Raw genomic sequence first — 23,520 nt, 5'->3', positions numbered from 1 at the left:
GGTGATTTCAAATTGCCAGATTCACCTGAGTCTGGCTATGCATGTTTAAGTGTATGCTGTCCTAAAGATGGTGGGACAGGCTCCAGTCCTAATGGCAAAAGTGCTTTCAGAAAACAATTGAATGGATTGATTCAGAAAAAAAATGATTGACTTCTGCTCATTTTTAGATTTTCATCTCTGATTGGCGATTCTAAATTGATCTTGGTGAATGTAACTCTGTGCATCCATTGACTTCCTGCCTTACATTCAATACTGCTTGGATAGACCCTGGCAGTCTAGGCCTCCGAATTAGATTAAGCAGGTTAAATAGCGTAATGTTACTTTAAGTTATTTTGCCTACTCATGATGTTAGGAGTACTGGCAGCGCACTAATGGATTATGCTTTAATTCATCACACTTGCAAAATAACACTTTGTACCTTTGTTCCATATGCTTCACTTTCAAAATTCTAACATGGGAACAATCATTGAATCACTATCATAAAAAAATTCCCAAAAGAGGACCTAGTGGTATGTTTATTGGGAATTTACCAACACAGTCATATGTGTGAACATCCATTACCCAACCTGCTATATCCTAACACAGGGTCACAACAATGTTGCAAAATAACGAGATTAAACAGGCAAAACGTCACAATAGCCTCACTGAAAAAAACATGAGCTATTCCTCAGACACTTTGGTAATTAAGCATTTATGTCTAATACTGGCTAGACAATATTTATAAACAAGCATAGAAAGTTGTTTGCTTTGCAAGTTTAACAATTTGATTTGATATGACAGACTCTGGAACAAGGGAGATATTCCTGATGATCTTCTGATCATCACTCAGACAAGGATATGACAAGTATAAGTAATGAGACAGCAAATGCTGGCATTTACTTTCAGAAAAAAAATTAAAAAGTTTCTCACACAATTAAGTCATACCTGGCTAGCAGCAGCAGCTGAATGGCGACAGATCCTAATTAAGATTTCCAGCACGTCCTGAACCACTCTGGGGCCCGGGCGAACAACTTCTAAAATATACCTCAGCCTAGGCAGCAACTTCATTTTCAAAAGGCCCTAGTAAATTGAAAACCAGAAGAAGTCAAAAGAAAGCAATCATTAGGAAATTGCAGTGAAGGCATAAACAAGAAAAGATTAAAGTCAAAAGCATGTAATTCTGGCAGCATCACCTTGATGATATCTGCCTGGGCCACCTCATGATCTTGCTTTCTAGCCTCCTTTTCCTCCACTGTCTCCTTTTTGCCATCTTCATCTACCTCATCCTCTTCTTCATCATCAGACTCTTCCATTGGCAATAAGGGAAATGTGAACATTCCATGAAGCCAAGAGAATGTTCGGTCAAGACATTCCTAAAAGAGTTTATAAGTAAAAATAAAGTTATATAGAAACTGTAAAATTGATCCATTGTAACTTGTAAATCTTACCCTGTTGTTTATTATAGAACAAAAATGGTGATCTTTAACTGAAGGCTTTTCTTAAATAAGAAGGAAATAACATTAAATCATGTTAGACAATACAGTAAAAAGACATGCGAAGAAACTTAAAAATTTTTAGCGAAAAAAATTAGTGGAGTAAAGATCTGAGGGCATTAAATAAATGCTGATGAGCTCACTTCTAGTGGGCAGCACATACCAGGAGGTCACAGAAGAATTCTTAATCATAGAAACATCTTTTATGGTTTAAATCAATTTATTTTTTTTAATAATTAAAGGGTGTGGTAACTAAACCTTAATTTTGTTAATTGACTTCACATGTTCTGTTTTGAATATTGAAAATTACTCTCGTACAGTGAGACTGCAAAGGACTGGGACAACTGACCACCTAAGGTAATGCTACATCAAGGAAAAAAAATTAAGTGGAACCACCAGAAAACATGAATGTCAGGCTCAGAGTGTAATAATTTTGCTAGGGTTTGATGTCAGCAAAACAGAATAAAGGCTCCAAGGAAGAAGTCAATTGTTAAACAGAAAAGAAACAGTTAGACTTTTAAGTAACATATCAAGACATTTCTGATGAGTGAAACAGCTATCAAAGAAAAAACCCATGACTAGATCAAAAGGAGAAAACAAGTGTTTCCATCTAACTAAAACCTATGAATATTAATCCACTTGAATACAGACAAAGAAGTAACTAACAGAGGAACAGTATTAATATATTTATGTATGTGGTATGGGCAATGACTCAAACCTTTTTAGGCTTAAACTTCAAACTTTCGCAGTTCCCTGTGGTATTTCAGCAACAGTAAAATTAATTTTATTCTAAGATACACATTCATATTATTGAGGAGAAGCACAATGTATTTAAAAAATGTGGCATGCTGCATATTTTCAGTAAACACGAGAGGGGTCCATTGAAATGAATGTAGATATGTGTGTTTTTGCAAGTTTTTTTTTTTTTGCAGGAGACCTCATAGCACAGAAAACTCATCTCTTGTCATACTGCAGCAGCTGCCCTGTTCTGTTGATAAGCCTGATCACTTGCATGCTCCGAAGCAGTAAAGTCTAGTGTTGTGAGACTAGAGCTGTCTCCCCCCATGTCCTGCCTTGGAATAAGCTAGCAGGGTAGTGGGCTTTCATAAGACGACAATGGAAGAATCATTTTTTCAACAATATGTGGATACATTTATGTGCATATTCTCTGTTAATGTCTATTTTACTATTTTGTATCACTTAAGTAAATAACAGCACTACTGCACATAGAGATGTGTGGTTTCACTGCTGGGCAGCCTCCAGTGTAGCCATATCTGACAGCCAAAATAAAATATGCAAGGCAGCCAAACACCTACAGCACTGCACACCCCACACAGCTCAATAAAATGCTTGCACATCATGTGACAGGAAATAACTTCAATGTGTTGTTCTTTTTCTGACAATTTTATTTTTAACTAGGGGGCTTCGCTTGTCAACCCCTGTGTCTGGTTAATCGGATATACAATTTAAAATTTTTTTTTTCTTTGGAATTGTTTCAATTTCATTATTTGCACTTTCACTTTAAAGCTTCATTAAAAACAATATTTTTTGGAGACACATTGTGACAACGCAACGTATAAATGCCTGTGAGTGACTATTGTTTCTGTTTCCTCTAATAAATAATCCAACTTTTTCTAATGTTTGTCCCTGTGATTTATTGTCATAGCAAAAGCTATTCTCATGGTAAACTGTAAAAATTTTAATACGAATGGCATATCACGATCTCCTTTGATGTGTAATGATATTCTCGGAATACTCGTATATACATTACCTTTCTTTTTGCCTGTTAAAATTTGCATCGCTTCTCTGTGATCATCAATATACACCTGACCGAATTGTGTATTCTTTGAAATTCAACTTGTCATTGCTTTAACTATTCCAGGAACACAGATTCTCATAGCGTATGGTCCATTATTGTGTAAATCCACGTTTTGTCCATTGAATGATTCGAAGGCGAAAAGACTTTGTTGTCTACTCTTTGCCTTTTATTTCTGACCTCGATTTGTTCTGCTATCTTTTAAATTATATTTGGTTCTGATGATTAATCACCTTTTGTTTGCAGTAATGCAATCTTTTCTATCTTTTCTTTGATACTGTAGCGACTGACATGATAAAGTGTCACAAAAGTTTTACTTGAACAATCGCAGACTTCCTAACCCCAAACACAACTTTCTCGTCCCCCCTTACCGCATCAATCAATACCCCACTATCAGTCTTCCATGCTATACTCTGTCCTCCCTCAATTGGACTGAACAGTCACTTAAAACCAAAAAGGGCCTCAACCTGGCTGGTACGCTACAATACTTTCGAATTTTACTGCTTTCATATTCTTTACCTTTCTCTGCATGTGTATAGAGCCATCGTTTGTTTGAGCCTTTCGAATTCCACTTCTTTCATAATCTCTTATCTGCCTTTTTTTCTCTCCAATGCCTTTGGGTCTCTATTCACCATATTGTCCTTATACACTTTATATGTGCTGAGAGCACAGGATGTGTGTGTGCTACGTGCTTTTACACGTCTGAGTGTTTTTTGATGGGTGTGCTCTTATATGATATCTTTCATAAGTAGGGCGTGTCTTGCAAGAATCTCATGTTCCACGTCCCCGCAAGATGACCCTGGGACAATCTCTTGGCACTAAATCTAATGTTTACGGTCCCTGCGAGACGCTCCATAGCAAGTCTCTTTTGTCTCATGGGTCTTTTAAATGTCTTCCGAGAAGATCAAGTATCCTCACCTTGCTTTTTCTTTCCAGGATTTTTCTTATAATAGAAAGACATAACTGACCATACAGCGCATACAAATATATATTGTAAGGTGTTTTCCATGATTTTTTTGTGTGTGTTGATGCAAGTGGGCTGCACACACACAAAAAATGGTCTTCTGTAAATGTATAACTGTAAACTGAGCCTTTGACCTCCAGAAATGAATATAAAGGACAGATATATCTCCATCAGTTTAACGGCCATTTCCCAGGTTTTTTGCAAAGTGTCTGGTTACATTGGCTTCTAAATGGTTTTTTTCTCCAGTCTCCATGGTCTTGGGCATCATTTGAAGCATGAAACAACATTCTCATTTTATCCGCCACCACCTGTAACCATGTCTTTTTCAGCCTCTATCTGCACCTTATACCCCCACCTTGGTGTGCCTCTTTATCCAATCGTCTTTTGTATTTTACTCCACATGCCTGATCCTCCTTTCTTCTCAGCAAATCACATATCACCTCAACACCAAGCCTTTATCTCAATTTAGCATTCATCTTTGTCTCCCTCTGTGGCACTCTATACATCTACTGTAGTCTCTATTCTTTCCAATTTTGTTTCATGTTTCACCTTCATCAGCCACATCTCACTTCCATACAGAATTCAACACCATAGATTGCTTTTATAAGCTTTTTAAATTTCTTCCATGCACCTCCTCCCCTTGATTTTGATGCTGCATCCACACCTGGATCTGTACTGAACATGTCACCTAACAGTACTTTCCTACTTTGTCTAAAACACCATTATTGCCAGTATGTAAATTTACCCTTTTTGCATCAGCATTACACAGCCCTCTTGCACTGTTTTTACAAAGAAAAGTTTACATTTGCTAACTGCAGACTACCTTTCACATAATGACATCTACTGACAATCCACATATTGGAATGATGCTGCCCCAGTTACAACACTTGCTGAACAGCCATACCCCTATTTTTTCCACATTTCCACACCTCTTCTACAACAATCACCTCCGTCTTCCTAGAATATACCTATGTACCAAATGGCAGTTTGGAGTACCAGGCTTTCTTGGAGTCACGCATAGATCCTGGAAAGGGTCCCAGCTGGTGACTCCTTAGTTCTTCTGGAAGACCTTAACACCCACGTGAGTAATGATGGAGACACTTGGAGAAGCATGATTGGGAGAACTGATCTAAACCCGAGTGGTGTTTTATTATAGGACTTCTGTGCTAGGCATGGCCTATCCATAAGAAATACCATATTCAAACATAAGGTAGCTCATCAAGGGTACATGGTACCAGAGCAACTGAGGTCAAAGATCTATGATCGAGTTTATAATTGTATCATCAGATTTGAGGCTGTATGTCCTGGACACTCAGGTAAAGAGAAAGGCAGAACTGTCACTGATCACCACCTGGTGGTGCGTTGGGTCAAATGGTGAAGAAGGTGCCTAGACAGATCTGGAAAGCCCAAGCAAGTAGTGAGGCTGGAAAGGGAATGTCTGGAGGAGGCATCTGTCCAGAAGACTTTCAACTCCAACCTCCATAAGAGCTTTTTCCACATCCCAGGGGAGGTTGTGGACATAGAGTCTGAATGGGCCTTGTTAAAAGGTTCCATAATGGAAGTGGTTGCAAAGAGCTGCAGCCTGAAGGCCACAGGTGCCTCTTGAGGTGGCAAACCAAAGACCCAATGGTGGACAGCAGAAATGAGGGTTGCCACTGGGCTGAAAAAGGAGGGTTAGCATGGTGGACTTCTGAAGCAGAAGAGAGGTACCAACAGGACAACAGAACTATAGTACCAATAGTCAGGGAAACAAAAAACAGGCTATTCTCAGCAAGGGTGGAGAAGTGCTGACCTGGCCTAAGGATGTTGTCTGACAGTGGAAGGAACACTTTGAGGAGTTCCTGAACCTGATGGACAAGCACTCTGTGGAGGAGGCAGAGCCGGAAACTGATAGGGCTATCAATGCCCATTCCCCTGAGGTAGATTACTGAGGTAGTTAAGCAACTCCACAGTGGCAAGGCTCTGGGGGTGGAGGAGATCCATCAAGAAGTTCTGAAGGTTCTGGACATTGTTGAAAATTCATGTCAACCATGACAGTTCATGTTCCGGGTCCTTAATAAGAGCTACTTGGTCCCTGTATAATCATAGTGAAAGCAGCACCGTTTCCAGAGGGTAAGGTACTCTGCCAGGGCTGTGCTTTGTCTCCTTTCCTGTTAATGATTTTCATGGACAGGGTATCAAGGCACAATCAGGGAGGGGAGGGTGTTTGTTCAGTGGCCTTTGAATGGCTTCACTACTTTTTGGACATGACGTGGTCTTTTTGGCTTCACAGGGCTGTGAACTCCAGCATGCATTGGGATAGTTTGCAACCGAGTGTGAAGTAGCAGGTCATGGGCCTCTTTAGAAAAAGGGTGGCTTGTTCTCTCTGAATAGGAGGCAACTTACTGTTCCAAGTAGAGGAATTTAAGTACCTTAGGGTCTTATTCATGAGTGAGGGGAAAAGTAATGGTGAGATCAACAGACGGATTGGGGCGGTGAGCACAGTTATGCAGTCGCTATACTGATTTGCAGTAGTGAAGAATTAGCTGAGTCAGAAGGCAAAGCTCTTGATTTACCAGTCGATCTACATCCCTACTCTCACCTACAGTATGGTCATGAGCTTTGGGTAATAACTGAAAGAATGACATCACAGGTGCAAGCAGCCAAAATAAGATTTCTCTGCAGGGTGGATGGGCTCACCCTTAAGAGATAGGATGAGAAGCATGGGCTCAGAGCCAGTTGCGGTGGTTTGGGCATCTGATATGGATGCCTCCTGAATGCCTCCCTTGTGGAAGTTTTGCGGGCACAACCATCTGAGAGGAGACCCCAGGGAAGACAAACGACTCACTAGGAGGATTACATCTCCCAGATGGCCTGAGAACACCTTCGGATCCCACCGTATGAGTTGGCAAGTGTGTCTGCAGAAAAGGACGCATGGGCCTCACTGTGAAGACTGTTGACCCCACAACCTGGCTTCAGGTAAGAGGTGGAAAATGAATCAATGAATGAATCATTTACCTCCTTCTACTATTATGGATTTCGTAACATAAAAGGAAAAAGCAGAGGGCAATATAAATAATCCTTAACCCAAGAAGCTCATGATAGTTTTCAACTATACCTCATCATTAGGGACAACCAGCAGTGCCCAAAGAGCTCGAACTGCACCTGCAATTACAACTTCCACATTGTCATCCAAAGCAAAGCGAAGCAGGAACAAAAGACCAGCATCCAGAAGAGTGGATATGATTCTACCCTTCACCATAGATGCTAATTCTCCAAGATGTACCTAAAACAAGATGAATAAAAAAAAAATTAAGAGACGTGATAAACAAAAATCACAGCTGCAGGGTCCTCCATGAGTTTGCTTTTAGTGTTATTTAACCAGCTATGCTGCTTAACAAAAATGAATCACACTCACAACCAAACTGAACAGATGTTCAAGGTCATGAAACTATCAGTGAACATGTTTTAAGAAATGGGTAAACAAATAAATGGTGCAAAATAGGAAATGTTTTACCTTATGCAAGACACGTGCCAGAGTATTAAAAGCCAGTGTGCGCTGTTGAGTCACCTTACTGCGAGAAAGGTGGAAGAGCTCCTGCAGTGAATAGCCAGCAAGCTACAAGGAAAAGGACAGTGCAAAGATTTAGTGTGTATAGATCAGAACTTTACTCTGTAAATGGAAAGCATGCTGCATTGAGTAACCTACTCTCACACTCAGAAAAACCTTTCTCAATCTCTACTTAATTCACACATTAATCTTAGTTTCTTTGCAGAAAAGTTTATTTATAGTGCTCATTTTAAAATGTGTTTTGAATACAGATTGATTGATTAATTGAAACATGGGTGTACTACAGTGCATTTGGAGTACAGTATTACCAATTCTGGTATGATAGCTAACATTACAATAAAACTTTACCAAGAATTTAAGTTTGTTAATTCAATCAAATAAGAGTGACATGTAATAACAAAGATGGTACTAATGTATAAATTGTCTTCTTTTGTACATTTTTGGATACAGAAAAATGGATACTGCTTTAAAACAAAAACTGAATAACCCACAGGTTGTCATGTCTAACAAATTTCAAAGACGGGTATGTGAAACAGAATGGTTTAAAGGTTTAAAATAAACTAGATTATAACCCAGGGATGCTAAAACTCTTTTCTGCTAATTGCATGAGGATTATCTGGGATTTATTCACATCATGTGGTCACTGTATCTGCACAATGACCCAACAGCTGTCTTTCAGCATACACATTATACTCTAAATTAATAGACTGCAATTGAATTTAAAAATTGACTGCTTTTTAATTTTTCTGACTAGTAAATCCTTTACTAGTTCATATGAGCTAAAGTATATATAAGCACTCTGTAAACACCAGAGGTACAGTATATAAGTACTTTGGGTCACCCTTTGCACATCTACTTTTCCTTAATTAGGCTCCTGTATTTAAAAAAGCAAAAACACTAATCAAAATAATCTTGCATGTGAACAGCTATGCAAATAAAACAACTTATGCTATTCAGAACAAGCAACATTGTCCAGATTTTATCATAAAAGAAACATAAAACTGCAGATTGCACTTGCCAGTTGTGAGTTGCAATAAGACCTGAATGCTCAGCTCTCAAGAAACTGAAAGCATCTCTTTTAGATAAAAAAAACGCATATAACACACATAGCTAATGGTGTTCCCTCTTTATACTGATCTACTGTTGTTTCATTTTTCAGACTTTTTTTCAGTTTACAAGATATTGTACTCCCCAAAGACAGATCATCGTTAAATCAAAAATAATGCATGCATTTTATGAAATAAAAATAATTTTAGTAAACAAGTATGGGTGAAAATGTTCTCTGACCTCTGGCTCTTCTCCATGGTGGTGCAGTCCAAGATGTGTTGGCAGGTCAGCAGTTGGTGGGATCAATGATCCAGAGAAATCAAAACGAGCCTGCATTGCCTATAAACACAGAGTGGGATTCCACAAGTGATGAATAATACCATAAAACTTTCTTCATACAGCTTCTCTATCAAAAGGGCTAATCTTTCAACTGCTTATAAACTTAATATGAAAATTTACTCTTGATTATTTTCAAAGTCAATATGTGAAACATGCATCATAAGGGTTGGTAGGTGAATGGTGGGAAATGCAAGGCAGCATGTGTCCTGGAAAGGATACCCTTGCCTGATTAGGATGACATGCAAACAGATTCTTAGCTGATGTTGACCACTATGCAGGTAATTATTTCCCAAGACACCAGTGACTACCAGGGACAGTCTGGTTGACAGTTCGGAAAGACAGCAACAGGGACAGGGAGAGTTAGCAGCCTGAACTGCATCTTTCGCGAGGAAGAATCTGCAACAAGCTATGTAACCACATTTACACACATACCCCCAAGGGAGCTGAAAAGGTGAGAAGAATGAGAACCCTGCAAGGATGGCCCCCAAGGATAAGGACAAACACAAATGGAAGTACACTTAGGAGATGCATCTGTGGCATGGCCTGCAAGAACCAGCATGCTCTTAAAATACATCAGGCCAAGATGAAGTGCTTGGTGCAGGAGCCTACAGTGAAGCACCCACGGTCAGACCCTGGTGAGACAAGGGAGGAGTCCGGACTGAAATCACACACCAGAGTCCAGCACCTCCAAGCATCTGAAGTTCCATCACCGGACAAAATAGTCCAAAAGGCGTGGGTAAAATGGCCCCCAGCCAGCAAGCAGAGAGAGTGGCACCAGTTTAGGGAGGATGCTGCCCAAATAATAGGAAACATGTGGAAGGGGGATGCTGACAGCCACCTGCAAGCCATGTCTATGGTTACTGTGAACTAAGGAGCAGAGCAGATTTGGCTTGGAGAAGTAGGAGACCAGCAAAGCACCCTACATCATGAATCATAGAACAGGAAAGATCCTCCAGCTGCGACAAGAATTCTGGATCCTCACAAAGCAGTACAAGAGTGCAGAGGAAGAGGGGAAACCACCACTGGCAGAGCTCCACAACATCCTAAGGAGGAAGCTCAAGATGCTACATAGAGCAGAATGGCACATGCAAAAGGCGGGGAGAGAGCCAGAAAATGGGCAGCTTTTATAGCTAAACCCTTTGGTTTCACAAGGGTGTTGCTTGGCAGCAAGTGCACTGAATGTCTTGCATGCCACCCTGCATGGTCCTATGAGAGACGAGGATTTGGAACACCAGAGAGCCGTCATTGATGAAATAGCCAGAGAAGTCAGCTTTGACATGAGAGAGTCGAACCTGAAAGAGGTGCTGGAGGTGGTGAAATCAACTAGTGCCAGCTCAGTTCTGGGACCAAGAAGAGTTCTGAGGTATAGAAATGCTGTCCGGAGTTACTCCAACTTCTCTGGAAGCTACTGCAAATAATCTGGTGTGGGGGGTCGTTTCCAAGCAGTGGTGGTTTGCTGAGGAAGTCTGCATTCCCAAGGAGGAGAATTCCATAGATGTTGAGAAGTTTAGATCGATCTTGCTGCTCAGTATTGAAGGCAAGATCTTCTTCAGCATCCTATCCCGCCAGCTGAAAAACGTCCTGCCAAAGAACAACTACACTGACACCTCCGTGCAAAAGGGAGGAACTCCAGGGATGCCAGGCTGTACCGAACACAAAGGTATGGTCACGCAGTTTGTCAGGGAGGCACGCGGGGGGAAAGGAAATTTGGTTGTGCTATGGGTAGACCTGGTCAATACCACAGATGTTGGTACAGTCTGCACTAAACTGGCACCACATCCTCAGTAAGATCAAGGACCTCATTATGGACTACTTTAACAACTTCAGATTGAGAGTCACTTCTGTGTTATTGACATCAAGTTGGCACCGACTGGAGAAGGGCATTATCACTGGGTGCACTATGTAAGTCATCCTCTTTGCCCTAGCCATGAATATGGTAGTAAAAGCTGGAGAGGGGGAGTGCAGTGGCCCATCAACCAGGCCCAGTATGCAACAGCCCCCATCAGAGCCTACATGGATGACCTCACAGGTACCACATCCTCTGTACCAGGGAGCAGATGGATACTCCAATTGCTAGAGAGACTCATCAAGTGGGCAAGGTGAGCTTTAAGCCTGCTAAGTCAAGGTCAATGGTTTTGAAGAGAAGCAGTGTTTCAGACTAGTTCCACTTATTCCTAGATGGCACCAAGATTCCATCTATCAATGAGAAGCTAGTCAGATGTTTGGGAAAACTTTTTGACCACAGCCTCAGAGATGTGGTAGCCATCCAGACATTCATCAAGGAGCAAGAGACACAGCTCTGCAAAGTGGACAAGTCAGGACTGCCTGGGAAATGCAAGGCCTGGGTATACCAATATGGCATCCTGCCAGAGATCCTCTGACTCTTACTGGTTTATGATGTGCCCATTACATCAGTGGAGACAATGGAGAAAAGAATCAGTGGATATCTCGGCAGATGGCTTGGCTTCCCACGCCGCCAGAGCAGTGCAGCTCTATACAGGAAGAATAACGTTCAGCAGCTTCCTTTCAACTGTATCAAGAGAGTTTAAGGTCTCCTGTACTAGAGAAGCACTGTAGTACAGTACAGAGACTCCAAGAACACCAAAGAGGTCTCAGAGGCAGGCATTGAGATCCAGAACGGCACGAAATAGTGCTGCTAGGGAGATGGAGATGGCTAAAGTGAGGCTGAGGCACAAGGTTGTGGTGGGGGCAGTGGCAACAGGAAGATCAGGATTGGGCAGCTTTCCAATGCCTCAATAAAACAAGGTCCAAGGGAAGGAGAAGCAACAGCTTGTCCAGAAAGAGGAGCAGCAATGGAAGAGGAAAGAACCAGCAGGGAGCTCAGATGAGATGGGAAGAGTACAATGGAACGAAGGCTCACTTGAACAGACATCTGGCAAGAAGAACCCCAGCACATTAAATTCCTAATCCAAGTTGTATATGACATGTTACCTACTCTGCAAGCCTCCAACTATAGAACAAAGCTGATACACCTTCCTGTCCACTCTGCTATGGGAGATGGGACACTCAAACACACCCTGAGAAGATGTCCAAAGGCCCTAGAAGAGTGTCGTACCAGTGGCACCATGACCAGGTGCTGAAGGCAGTTACTGAAAGTGTCACCTCAGCCATAACAATAAATAGGCCCCATTATCCACCCAGGACAAGGCAGAAGAGCAGCTGAAACCGCTGACCTGGAGCAACTGAAGGTCTACCTTCCACCACACAGGACTGGCCAAGGACGATTGATCTGGGCAAGCAACTTAAGCTTCCGGCACATATCACAGCAACACTATTACAATCTGACATTGTCATTCTGTCAGAGGCCTCAAAACAGCCTTCCCTGATAGAGTTGACTGTGCCCTGGGAAGAACACAGAGAGGAGGCCTTTGAGAGAAAGTACCAGCAAACAATATCAAGACATCAATGAAAAAAAAATGCCCCTCTCAGATATCAAACTGAATGAACCAAACACGCATATTTTGGCTTATATACTGTTAAATAAACCTCTTCCAGAAAATCTGCTCTCACACAATGGGAATACTTTGAAACAGAATTGAGCTTTTGAACTGAACACTGGCCCTGAATTTGTTAAGGCAGAAATTCAGTCCTTTCTTGTTTTTCACTGGCTGTTTGTGAAACTGTAATGTTACATTTTTTTACTCATCTACATGTCATTTGTGAATTTCCCCTTAGGATTAATAAAGTATCTATCTATCTATTTCTAATCATTAATAAACCAGTTACTAACATTTTCATATTACCTTCTTTGTCCCCTTTTTTCGTGATGGAGGGAGGTCCCTGAGCCATTCAAGTTTTTCTGGTTCTAATTTGTCCATGTGAACCCAACCTTCTTTGGGTTTTACAGGCAACTCGTCAACTTAAAAACAAAAGAAAATTTTTACAACCATTTCTATGTTAATGTTTGCTGCTTCGTCTTCTAGAGGCATTATCTAACCAGAACAAATATCCAAGAGGTACTGTAAGTAAGAACGTCATACAGTGGGTCTTTTTAGAACTAAAGTTAGTGTGATAAAGATGTTACTCTAAGATTTTAAAGTGGACCTTCTACAGAACAAGTCTTACTAAGCAGATAAGGGAATGAAAAAAAAAATAATTATACTAATTAAAATTGATAGGAAACAAACAGAGATTCCCAGAATGAGACATACAGCTTTTTTTTCTAACCTAAGCAGTTCTCCCATGAAACCAATCAATTTGATGGAGACATTTCTCAGTCTCTTAGGAAATAGCTATTGATTTTGCTCAAAAATGGCAGAAGATAAAATAAGTAGACTGAAGCCCACAAATCTGCTTAGATCAGTGTTTCTCAAACTTGGTCCTAGAGTACCACTTTGCCCTAAGTTTTTCATTTTAACCAAATTATTGATTACAGGTGGAAACTGGCCCCTCACCTACTAGATGAAATTAAATATGTTACAGTTTTCATATTTATTGATCCTATACATTCTCAGTCTCTTTTTTTTTACTTGTCAATGTAATTTATCAAAGGTTTTTAGATTTCATTCATGGATTTTGTATCCCTAATGTTGCTTAAATTTTAAACTCTTTTTACTCCTTGTCTATTACTGAAGCAAATACGTGCTGATGAGTACATACATATATCTTTATATACAGTATAATACGCTACCGTGGCTGTTCGTTTGTCTGTCCAGGATTTTAAATCACCTGTAGCTTGTAAACCATTTGACCTATTGACCTGAAATTTGGTACACATATACTACGTGATGTCTACTATCTGCTTTTGCGGGGATGATTGACCTCCAAGGTTATTCCTCTTTTTATTTTTATTGTAGAATCAACTCTCAGCAGCGGGCAGCTGGGCGCCATTCTCTTCCCTACCACATTCCCCATCACTTCCCCTACCTCTTCATATCTTAAAATCATTCTTGAGGCAGATTGAAGACTTAAGTGCAGGCTTAAGTGAAAAATGAAAGAAAACATACTAAGTAATTGCAACACAAACACTGACTTAATCAGTTTTAACACAAAAAGATGCAGACGAAAGAAGAGAAGAAGCAGGCTGCTAGGGTGGAAAAAAGAAGAGCTGCTCAGGAAGCAGCAAGAGCATCAACCTCTAAGCAAGCGAATGCTAAATATAATGAGAAAGAGGATGAAAACTATGAATGCTCAAGTCAAGTGTATTCACTGTACGTTATCGTACAGTGTGCCGTTACTGGCAGTAAATAATAGGGCATGAACAGTTCCACCTTAAGTCTCTTGACTTACACTTCATACAGAAAACTATTTAAAAAAACCAAGGAGCTGGTGGTGGATTTTAGGAGGCCCAGGCCCCTCATGGACCCCACGATCATCAGAGGTGACTGTGTGCAGAGATTGCAGACCTATAAATACCTGGGAGTGCAACTGGATGATAAATTGGACTGGACTGCCAATACTGATGCTCTTTCTAAGAGAGGACAGAGTCGACTAGATTTCCTTAGAAGACTGGCATCCTTCAACATCTGCAATAAGATGCTGCAGATGTTCTATCAGACAGTTGTGGCGAGTGCCCTCTCCTATGCGGTGGTGTGCAGGGGAGGCAGCATAAAGAAGAGGGATGCCTCACGCCTGGACTGGTGAGGAAGGCAGGCTCTATTGTAGACATGGAGCTGGACAGTTTGACATCCGTGGCAGAGCGACGGGCGCTGAGCAGGCTCCTGTCAATCATGGAGAATCCACTGCATCCACTGAACAGGATCATCTCCAGACAGAGGAGCAGCTTCAGCGACAGACTGCTGTCACCATCCTGCTCCACTGACAGACTGAGGAAATCATTCCTCCCCCACACTATGCGACTCTTCAAGGATCTTCAGTTCCACCCGGGGGGGGTAAACGTTAACATTATACAAAGTTATTGACAGTTATATCTGCCTTGCACTCTCCACCTTGCATTTTTTTTAACTTGCACTGAATTTTTATCACTCTTTAATTAATATAGTTTATATCAGTATGCTTCTGCTGGATAATGTGAATTACCCCTTGGGAATTAACAAAGGATTTATCTATCTGTCTATTTAGAAGCAATTCCAGGATTTAGTTTAAGAAATATTCAATTTAACATGGCTTTTTGTTTTATATATTAATTGTCTTTAAACTTTAAGAATTCATTTGTTGTTATTTCTATAATTAATTTAAATACTTATCATTTACAACTGAAAGTACAAGAAATACAAGTGAAAATGATAATATGTACTGGCTGCTGTATTATAGACGAAGTGAAAAAACAGCAGTATCAAATCTAAAAAATATAAAGAAAACAAATTATTCCCTTTAAATACAGCACAAAACCGTTGTTTATGTGAATTTCCCCTTGGGGATTAATAAAGTATCTATCTATCTATCTATCTATCTCTGTATCTATCTAAATTCCACAGACAAGTAACACAAAGACAGTTAGTAAATTTCCATACTTTCATATTAAATACTGAAAACAAAAAATATAACATTTTCAATTAAAAATGTAGTCTCTTTATAGAAAGTAATTAACATCTGATTAATAAATAGGATGAAATGAAATCCAGATACTCATAAATGTTTAGGAAACACTGACCAAAATGATTTGCAGTAGGCTGAAATTGTCCGAAAATGTTTGAAAATGAAGAGTTCCTTCTTGGTAATGAAAAAGTCTCAAAATATGAGAACAGCTGTTGAAACTATTAAAAAAAAGATTTCAGCATCAAGCCTCTAATTCTGAAAATTGCTACCATTCCGAAGTAAAAGCAACATTGCAGTCTAATTCGAACTTGGCTTCACTTTTGAAAATTAATAAACTATTTCTATAGTTTATGCTTCTCTGTTCTGTTCCTTGCCTGGTTCATTTTACAGTGTGGTTTGCTTACTTCCATGGGATATTTTACTCACAGGCATCATGTTGAGCTCTGTGTAAATGCCAATGAGGTCCAGCTCTAGGCTGTGATGACTTCTGTATATAAAGACACCAATAGGAAATCCCTCGCCTGTTAAAATATAGACCTGAATATATAGACTGAAAACAGTGCAGCTTAGGCTTGTGGGTGTAGGTGTGAGTCCAATGCTATGTTGGCCCTGGGATGCGTAATGGGGAAATCAGCTGATCGTAAATTCAAATGCTAATGCAATCAACTCTGCCGGTTTCTTTGTTGACACTCCATAGCTTATAAAGTAGGGCACCTGCACCCACATAGGTATAAAAGTCTGAGTAGGGCAGGCTGGGAAGTAAGGTGAGATCAAGAGGAAAAGAAAAAAAAAAGTCAGAGAAAGAATTAGAGAGTGTTACCTGGATAAGTGGATAGGGAGGCATGGCAGTCAGGAGGTGGCCCCAAGAGAAGACAGAGAGAAACATCACTCTAGGAGCAGGTTGCTAATAATTGCATTCCACAAAGCAAGAGCGGTTAATGGATTTGAAGGTCATACCAAATATGCCAAAGCATGGTGGTTGGATGTTGGAGCTGGACTTTGAGCGTCCCAGCAGATACTGACTGAGGTGGCTGTGATGCAAGGTATTTAATGGTTGACTGAGCATGCCGGGATCTCTGATCTGCTACGAAGAGCCAAGTAGGGTGAGCAGATGAGACAGGTGAGAGAGACACACTAGGCTCGGAGATAGACTGGGTTCTAGTCATGATTTCAATTTATTTATTGATTTTTCCTGCACAGAAGAGCACTTGTTTTTATCATGTATTATTTATTTATTAGGTGATTTGTTTCTTGAAAAAAAAATGCTGAAAGCACTGTTTGCACCAATTTTGTTGTTGCCTTAGTTTCATAATTATTAATGATCCGAGTTCAGAAGATGCCAATGTTATGGACAATCCAGGCAAACTATATACTTTACTTGAGAGGGGCTTGTGCTTTAATTTTAAAATCTCAGCAGCTCATATGCAAAATATCTGCATCACAGTTGTTAGTTTATTACTTCTTAGTCAGATCATGACATTTTCTTTTAATTTTCTTTTTTCATGAAATATCAACAGTTTAAAATAGATATAAAACTCACACATCCAATAACATACGCTACTATTCAAAAGTTTTAGAACACCCTTATTTTCCAAGTTTTATAAAATGTTTAGATGAAAAAGATTAGTATGACTGTCATCCCTGCTTTCAAAAAACAACCTTGTATAAAGCTCATTTCTGCAACAGATTAGAAGCTTAATAAATATTGCAAGTGAGCAAGAATATGTTAGAGAAAACACAAGGAATATTGCAAGCAATGGAGCTCTGCACCCACTGGCTAAATCTCTCAGCCTCTACCCCAGAAAGGTATCAAATTAACAAAAGGGTAGAGAAGATATAGAGAAGATACCCTATCATGCCATTAATCCTCACCTGTTATTGGAGGACATAAGTCTTGGTCGCTGCTTTCATCCTCCATTACTGCCGTTGTCTCCAATTCCATAATTTCTTCATTCTCTGAGCTTTGCTTATCCGATCTACTCATTTCTAAATCTGTGTTTGTCAAAGAGGCTGAAGATATCTTGGACTTCACAAAAGCCACCAGCCTAGGATCTAAATGAAAATAAAAATTGCCACCAATTAATTTTCATTGACTGGCTAAAAAAAATCAACAATGAACAACGACACAATAAACATATTGATATATAAATAGCTTTCAAATGAAATATAACCAGACTGCTTGAATTTTGCTTTGGAGAGAAGACTGCTTTATTAGTAGACTGACATAAGGAGTGGTAGATGTGTGATTATGATCTTAGTGTATAATTTTTATTTAATCAGTGTATTTGAAACTAAAACGTAATCAGTGTGTTCACTAACACATCATGCAGTGGTCCTTACATTTGTACATTTTTTGTCTTTATCAACACATTATCTAATGGTAAAGAGAAGGTAGGGCAAAACAGCAGTCAGCTAGACTGCAAATTAATTTAATTATTTTCATTTAATGGATGGAAAAACTAGAACTAGTAGATGGTAAGCAATTTTACAGCACTGTACTAGTAATTAAATTATGTCTACTTAAATAAATAAATACACTATTAGGGCAACTGAGACCTTAAAACATCACAAAGCTAAATCCACAAAGAAACTAAGAGGATTATCCCATAAACCAAGACACTGTTGATTTAATCCTAAGTAATTAAAGACACATAGAGAAATAATTCAGATATAAAACAGAAGCTTGCTTTAAATTTTCTTGTATATGTTTTTTTTTTTTTTATAAAAGGTGAGATATTGTTTTCACCTGGAAAAGTGTAATTATGAGGCAGAATCAACGTCATTCCTACTTTTGGATTTGGAGAAGCATTACACTGGTCAGGGTACTGAATACTCTATTTTAACATAAGAGTAGAAACACTCAAAGGATCCCTGCTGGGTGGCACTCACTGGAAATTTGTACCGAAGGACAAGCGGAACAATTTTAATACATTTCCAAGTTACACAGAAGAAATCTTTGTTTTGCTGCTTAATACAAAATATTAATTTTTCTGCTTTTTTTAAAAAAAAAAACAAAAACCCAAATACAGTTCTTAATTCAACAGGGATAATGCATAATGATTCCATAGTAGTAATAGACGACTTCATAATAATTTTCATGACTTCATGATCATTTTGTGAACACCGCTTCATTACTGCTTGACAACTCATTTCAAAGCAAATAGCAACAATATGCAGTACAGAAACACCAAGGCAAGGTGTCTTGGAAATGGCGAGAACTGAATATTGTGCCACCAGGAAGTCCAACATAAATCCATAAAAAAAGGAAGTGTAAGGTTGTCTATTTATCTGATAAATGCTCTTGACTGCAAATAATACATGACATGTTATTGTGTAATTAATACTTCTAAAAGAGAACTTCCTATTCTTTTCAACAAAACAGAAAAGTTACTTAATAGGTTTTTAAAATACTATGTATCAAAACTTCTTTTATACCTAAGACAAACTATTTCAGAGCCAGGTCTTCCAGAGTGCAAGTATTAATGAGGAAATGGATGCTTTGAGATGTCTGGCAAGTGAACATCATAGCATTCATCTGATACCAAAGTGTGCCCACACTGGATCTTCAGACCAGTTGTACAATTCCAATTTAAAACAGTGTAGCATCTTGAACATTTAAATTCAACTATTAAATTTGAAAAAAATGTTCCAAAGTTTGATGGCTTCAGTTTTAAAAGATAAATGGAAAGTACTTTACTCTGTCACTAAAATCACTTGAGATGTGTCATCTGTTTTGAAACCATCTAGCTAAACACTGAATATTTAATTGTACTCAATAAAAATAAACCAAATTTAAGACCACTAAAATTATTTACCAATAGAGTATATATTTTAGACATGGACCTAATTAAAAATATAAATTTGTTTCCAAAAAACATCTTTATGTTTTAGGATACAATCATTCCAAAGTGGAACTCTAGAAGAACAAAAGTAAGTAACATTAGTGTTGTGACATTTTAGGTCAGCACTTTACTTTTCTTCATTCTATACCCACCACACTTACTGACAGAAATCACACTCTTTATTAAGTGAAAAAGTGACAGACCTTTGTTTATAACACATTGGACCAGCTGTATACATGGTACCAGTCCACTGCAGAAAAACTTTATGTAAAAAAATAAATAAAATTTAGACTTGATTGCATGTGAATACTTGAATAATCTACTTTAAGAAACAATGCATCAATTCTCTTTCTCTTGACAGCCCTTGTGAAAAGACAACTATAGCAATGACTATCTTTATTAAAAATATTTTTTTCTTTTCTGGATTTAATGAATTGCACAACCTTTATGTATCAAGTTAGGATATAAGAATACAAAGATATTCAAAATAACCATTCATAATATCAAGAAAGAAAGTGTCACTTTCTGTGAAGGGTAGAAAACAGTATTATAAAAAATGTTACTCTATTTATGGATTAGTGAAAAGAAAATCTTTTTTCCCTATTTACAATTTCACCACCTCCGATGTACTGGCACCCTGTCCGGGGATTTGTTCCTGCCTTGCACCCTGTGTTGGCTGGGATTGGCTCCAGCAGACCACCTGATCCTGTGTTAGGATATAGCGGGTTGGATAATGACTGACTGACTATTTCACCAGAAATATTAAATTGTTTTAACTCAATATAGCTCCACATCTTTAGTAGTATTTCCACACAGCCATTCAACTTACCAAGCTGTGAGATCAGCTTTCTCTGTTCTTCCAGAATCTCAACCTCTGACATGCTCTTTAGTCGTTGCTCATTCTCCCATTGAATCTGCTTCACCTCTGACGCACTATCTGGCTTACCAAGACCATCCCCTGAAATAAGTCCTGATGTAGGATCTGTGCACAATGAATTATGTTAGGCCAATACAAATAATTACAGCAGTTTAAAAAAAAGACTGTATGGTGAAGTTCAAGGAGGAGATAAGACAGGCACTAGGTGGCTGTAAAGAGTTACCTGATAGCTCGGCAACTACAGCAGAAGCAGTAAGGGAGACAGCTAGAAGGGTGCTTGATGTGACATCTGGACAGAGGAAGGAGGACAAAGAAACTTGGTGGTAGAATGGGGAAGTATAGGAGAGTATACAGAGGAAAAGGCTGGCAAAGAAGAATTGGGATAGTCAGAGAGATGAAAGAAGTAGACAAGAGTGCAAGGAAATAAGGTGTAAGGTGAAGAGAGAGGTGGCAATGGCTAAAGAAAAGGTGCATGATGAGTTGTATTAAAGGTTGGACACTAAGGAAGGAGAAAAAGACCTACACTAATTGGCTAGACAGAAGGACCTAGCTGGGAAAGATTAGCAGCAGGTTAGGGTGATAAAGAATAATGATGGAAACTTAGTCACAAGTGAGGAAAGCATGTTGAGCAGATGGAAAGAGTACTTCGAGAAACTGACGTATAAAAAGAATGAGAGAGAGAGAAGGTTGGATGATGTGGAGAGAGCAAACCAGGAAGTGCAATAGATTAGCAAGGAGATAAGGACAGCTATGAAGAGAATGTCCAGATGACATACCTGTGGAAGTATGGAGGTGTTTAGCACAGATGGCAGTGGAGTTTTTAACCAGATTATTTAATGCAATCTTGGAAAGTGAGAGGATGCCTAAGGAGTAGAGAAGAAGTGTACTAGAATAAATGTGATGTGCAGAACTGTATAAGTAAGTATAAATGGATAAAACTGATGACACACAGCATGAAGTTATGGGAAAGAGTAGCGGAAGCTAGTCTTAGAAGGAAGGTGATGATTAGAGAGCAGCAGTATGGTTTCATGCCGGGAAAGTGCAGATGGAAAGAGTACTTTGAGAGGCTGATAAATGAAGAGAATGAGAAGGTTGGATGATGTGGAGATAGGAAACCAGGAACTGCAATGGATTAGCAAGGAGGAAGTAAGGACTGCTATGAAGAGGATGAAAAATGGAAAGGCTGTTGGTCCAGATGTCATACCTATGGAAGCACAGAGGAGTTTAGGGGAGATGGCAGTGGAGTTTTTAACCTGATTGTTTAATGGAATCTTAGAATGTAAGACGATACCTGAGGATTGGAGAAGAAGTGTACTGGTACTGATTTTTAAGAATAAGAGGGATGTGCAGAGATGTAGTAACTACAGGAGGGTAAAACTGATGAGCCACAGAATGAAGTTAAGGGAACGAGTAGTGGAAGCTAGGTTGAGAAGGGAGGTGATGATTAGTGAGCAGCAGTATGATTTCATGCCAGGAATGAGCACCACAGATGCGATATTTTCTCTGAGGGTGTTGATGGAGAAGTACAGAGAAGGCCAAAAGGAGTTGCATTGTGTCTTTGTGGGCCTACAGAAAGCATATGACAGGGTGCCTAGAGGGGAGTTATGGTATTGAATGAGGAAGTAGGGACTGGTAGAGAAGTATGTAATAGTGGTACAGGATATGTACAAGGGAAGTGAGACAGTGGTGAGATCTGTGGTAGGAGTGCCAGATGCATCTAAGGTTGAGGTGGGATTACATCAGGGATCGGCTCTGAGCCCGTTCTTATTTGCAACGATGATAGACAGGTTAACAGAGGAGATTAGACAGGAGTCCCCATGAATGATTGTGGTTGACATTGTGATTTGTAACAAGATTAGAATGAAGGTTGAGGAGACCCTGGAGAGGTGGAGATATGCTCTAGAGAGGAGAGGAATGAGGGTCAGTAGGAACAAAACAGAATACATTTGTGTGAATGAGAGGGAGGTCAAAGGAATAGTAAGGATGTAGGGGGGCAGAGTTGGCAAAGGTGGATGATTTTAAATAGGATCAACAGTAATGGGGATTGTGGAAGAGAGGTGAAGAAGAACATGCAGGCAGGGTGGAGTGGGTGGAGAAGAGTGTCAGGAGTGATTTGTGACAGACGGGTACCAGCAAGAGTGAAAGGAAAGGCCTACAAGTGAGACCAGCTATGTTATATTGGTTGGAGATGGTGGTACTAACAAAAAGACAGGAGACAGAGCTGGAGGTTACAGACTTAAAGCTGCTAAGATTTGCATTGAGTGTGATGAGGATGTTCGGGAATAGGAACGAGTGCATTAGAGGGTCAGTTCAAGTTGGACAGTTTGGAGACAAAGCCAGAAAGGAGAGATTGTGTTGGTTTGGACATGTGCAGAGGAGAGACACTGGGTATAGTGGGAGATGGATGCAAGGGATGGAGCTACCAGGCAAAAGGAAAAGAAGAAGGCCTAAGAGGAGTTTTATGGATGTGGTGTGAGAGGACATGCAGGTGGTGGGTGTGACAGAGCAAGATGCAGAGGTCAGGAAGGTATGGAAACAGATGATCTGCTAATGGGAGCAGCCAAAAGAAGAAGAAGAAGAAGACAGCAGTTCAAAAAAAAGTCCAACTTCACATGACATCACTTAAACATACATTTTCACAGATTTAGACATTTCTTCTCTCACTTTCCTGAATCTTTATACAAAACATTCTAGTCAACTATTTACTCTATCCCTTTACCATATTTATTACAAAATACTTGGCTACAGATTAGGAGTATACTCTAACTATGAAGCTGATATTCTGCTATTTACAAGGCAAAGAGAAGAAGAAGAATACTTTTATACTGTCCTAACATTAAATTAGGTTGTTAAAAACTATATTTGTATGAGACAAACTTGAAAAACATGGCCACAAAGCCATTTTTTAACAAATCTGCAATTTGAAACAACCACCAAAACACTTTACCAGGATGCTGATGTATCTGCATTTTCATCTCCACATCATCTGATGCTCTAGTGGGTATTCTTTCCATGGCAGACTGTGATGCTTCTTTGGCTAGCATGCCATTTTCTTTAGCTTTTTGTAGCATCATTTTCTGTGCAAATATACTCTTTCTGCCCAAAGGAGAAGGTATCTAAAACCAAAATAAAAAGTATGCATTTGTCCTTAGAT

At 39.4% G+C, this 23,520-nt stretch overlaps 1 protein-coding gene across 1 annotated transcript in view; it reads right to left on the bottom strand.

The window, feature by feature from the left end:
- The window catches only part of rpap1 (RNA polymerase II associated protein 1), a 74,214-nt gene that overhangs the window by 29,154 nt on the left and 21,540 nt on the right, over nt 1-23,520 (bottom strand). Inside the window, exons 5-13 of the mRNA XM_039741420.1 lie at nt 23,314-23,482; nt 20,319-20,471; nt 17,520-17,699; nt 12,953-13,068; nt 9,090-9,188; nt 7,749-7,850; nt 7,350-7,517; nt 1,173-1,352; nt 925-1,059 (exon numbers count right to left, since the gene is read on the bottom strand). Of these exons, the coding sequence (XP_039597354.1) occupies nt 925-1,059; nt 1,173-1,352; nt 7,350-7,517; nt 7,749-7,850; nt 9,090-9,188; nt 12,953-13,068; nt 17,520-17,699; nt 20,319-20,471; nt 23,314-23,482 (1,302 nt within the window). The remainder of the gene's footprint in view (nt 1-924; nt 1,060-1,172; nt 1,353-7,349; nt 7,518-7,748; nt 7,851-9,089; nt 9,189-12,952; nt 13,069-17,519; nt 17,700-20,318; nt 20,472-23,313; nt 23,483-23,520) is intronic.

The sequence above is a fragment of the Polypterus senegalus genome, chromosome 18, assembly GCF_016835505.1.
Source record: "Polypterus senegalus isolate Bchr_013 chromosome 18, ASM1683550v1, whole genome shotgun sequence".
In the NCBI taxonomy this organism is placed as follows: Eukaryota; Metazoa; Chordata; class Cladistia; order Polypteriformes; family Polypteridae; genus Polypterus; species Polypterus senegalus.
This window is presented reverse-complemented; position numbering and strand designations above follow the sequence as displayed.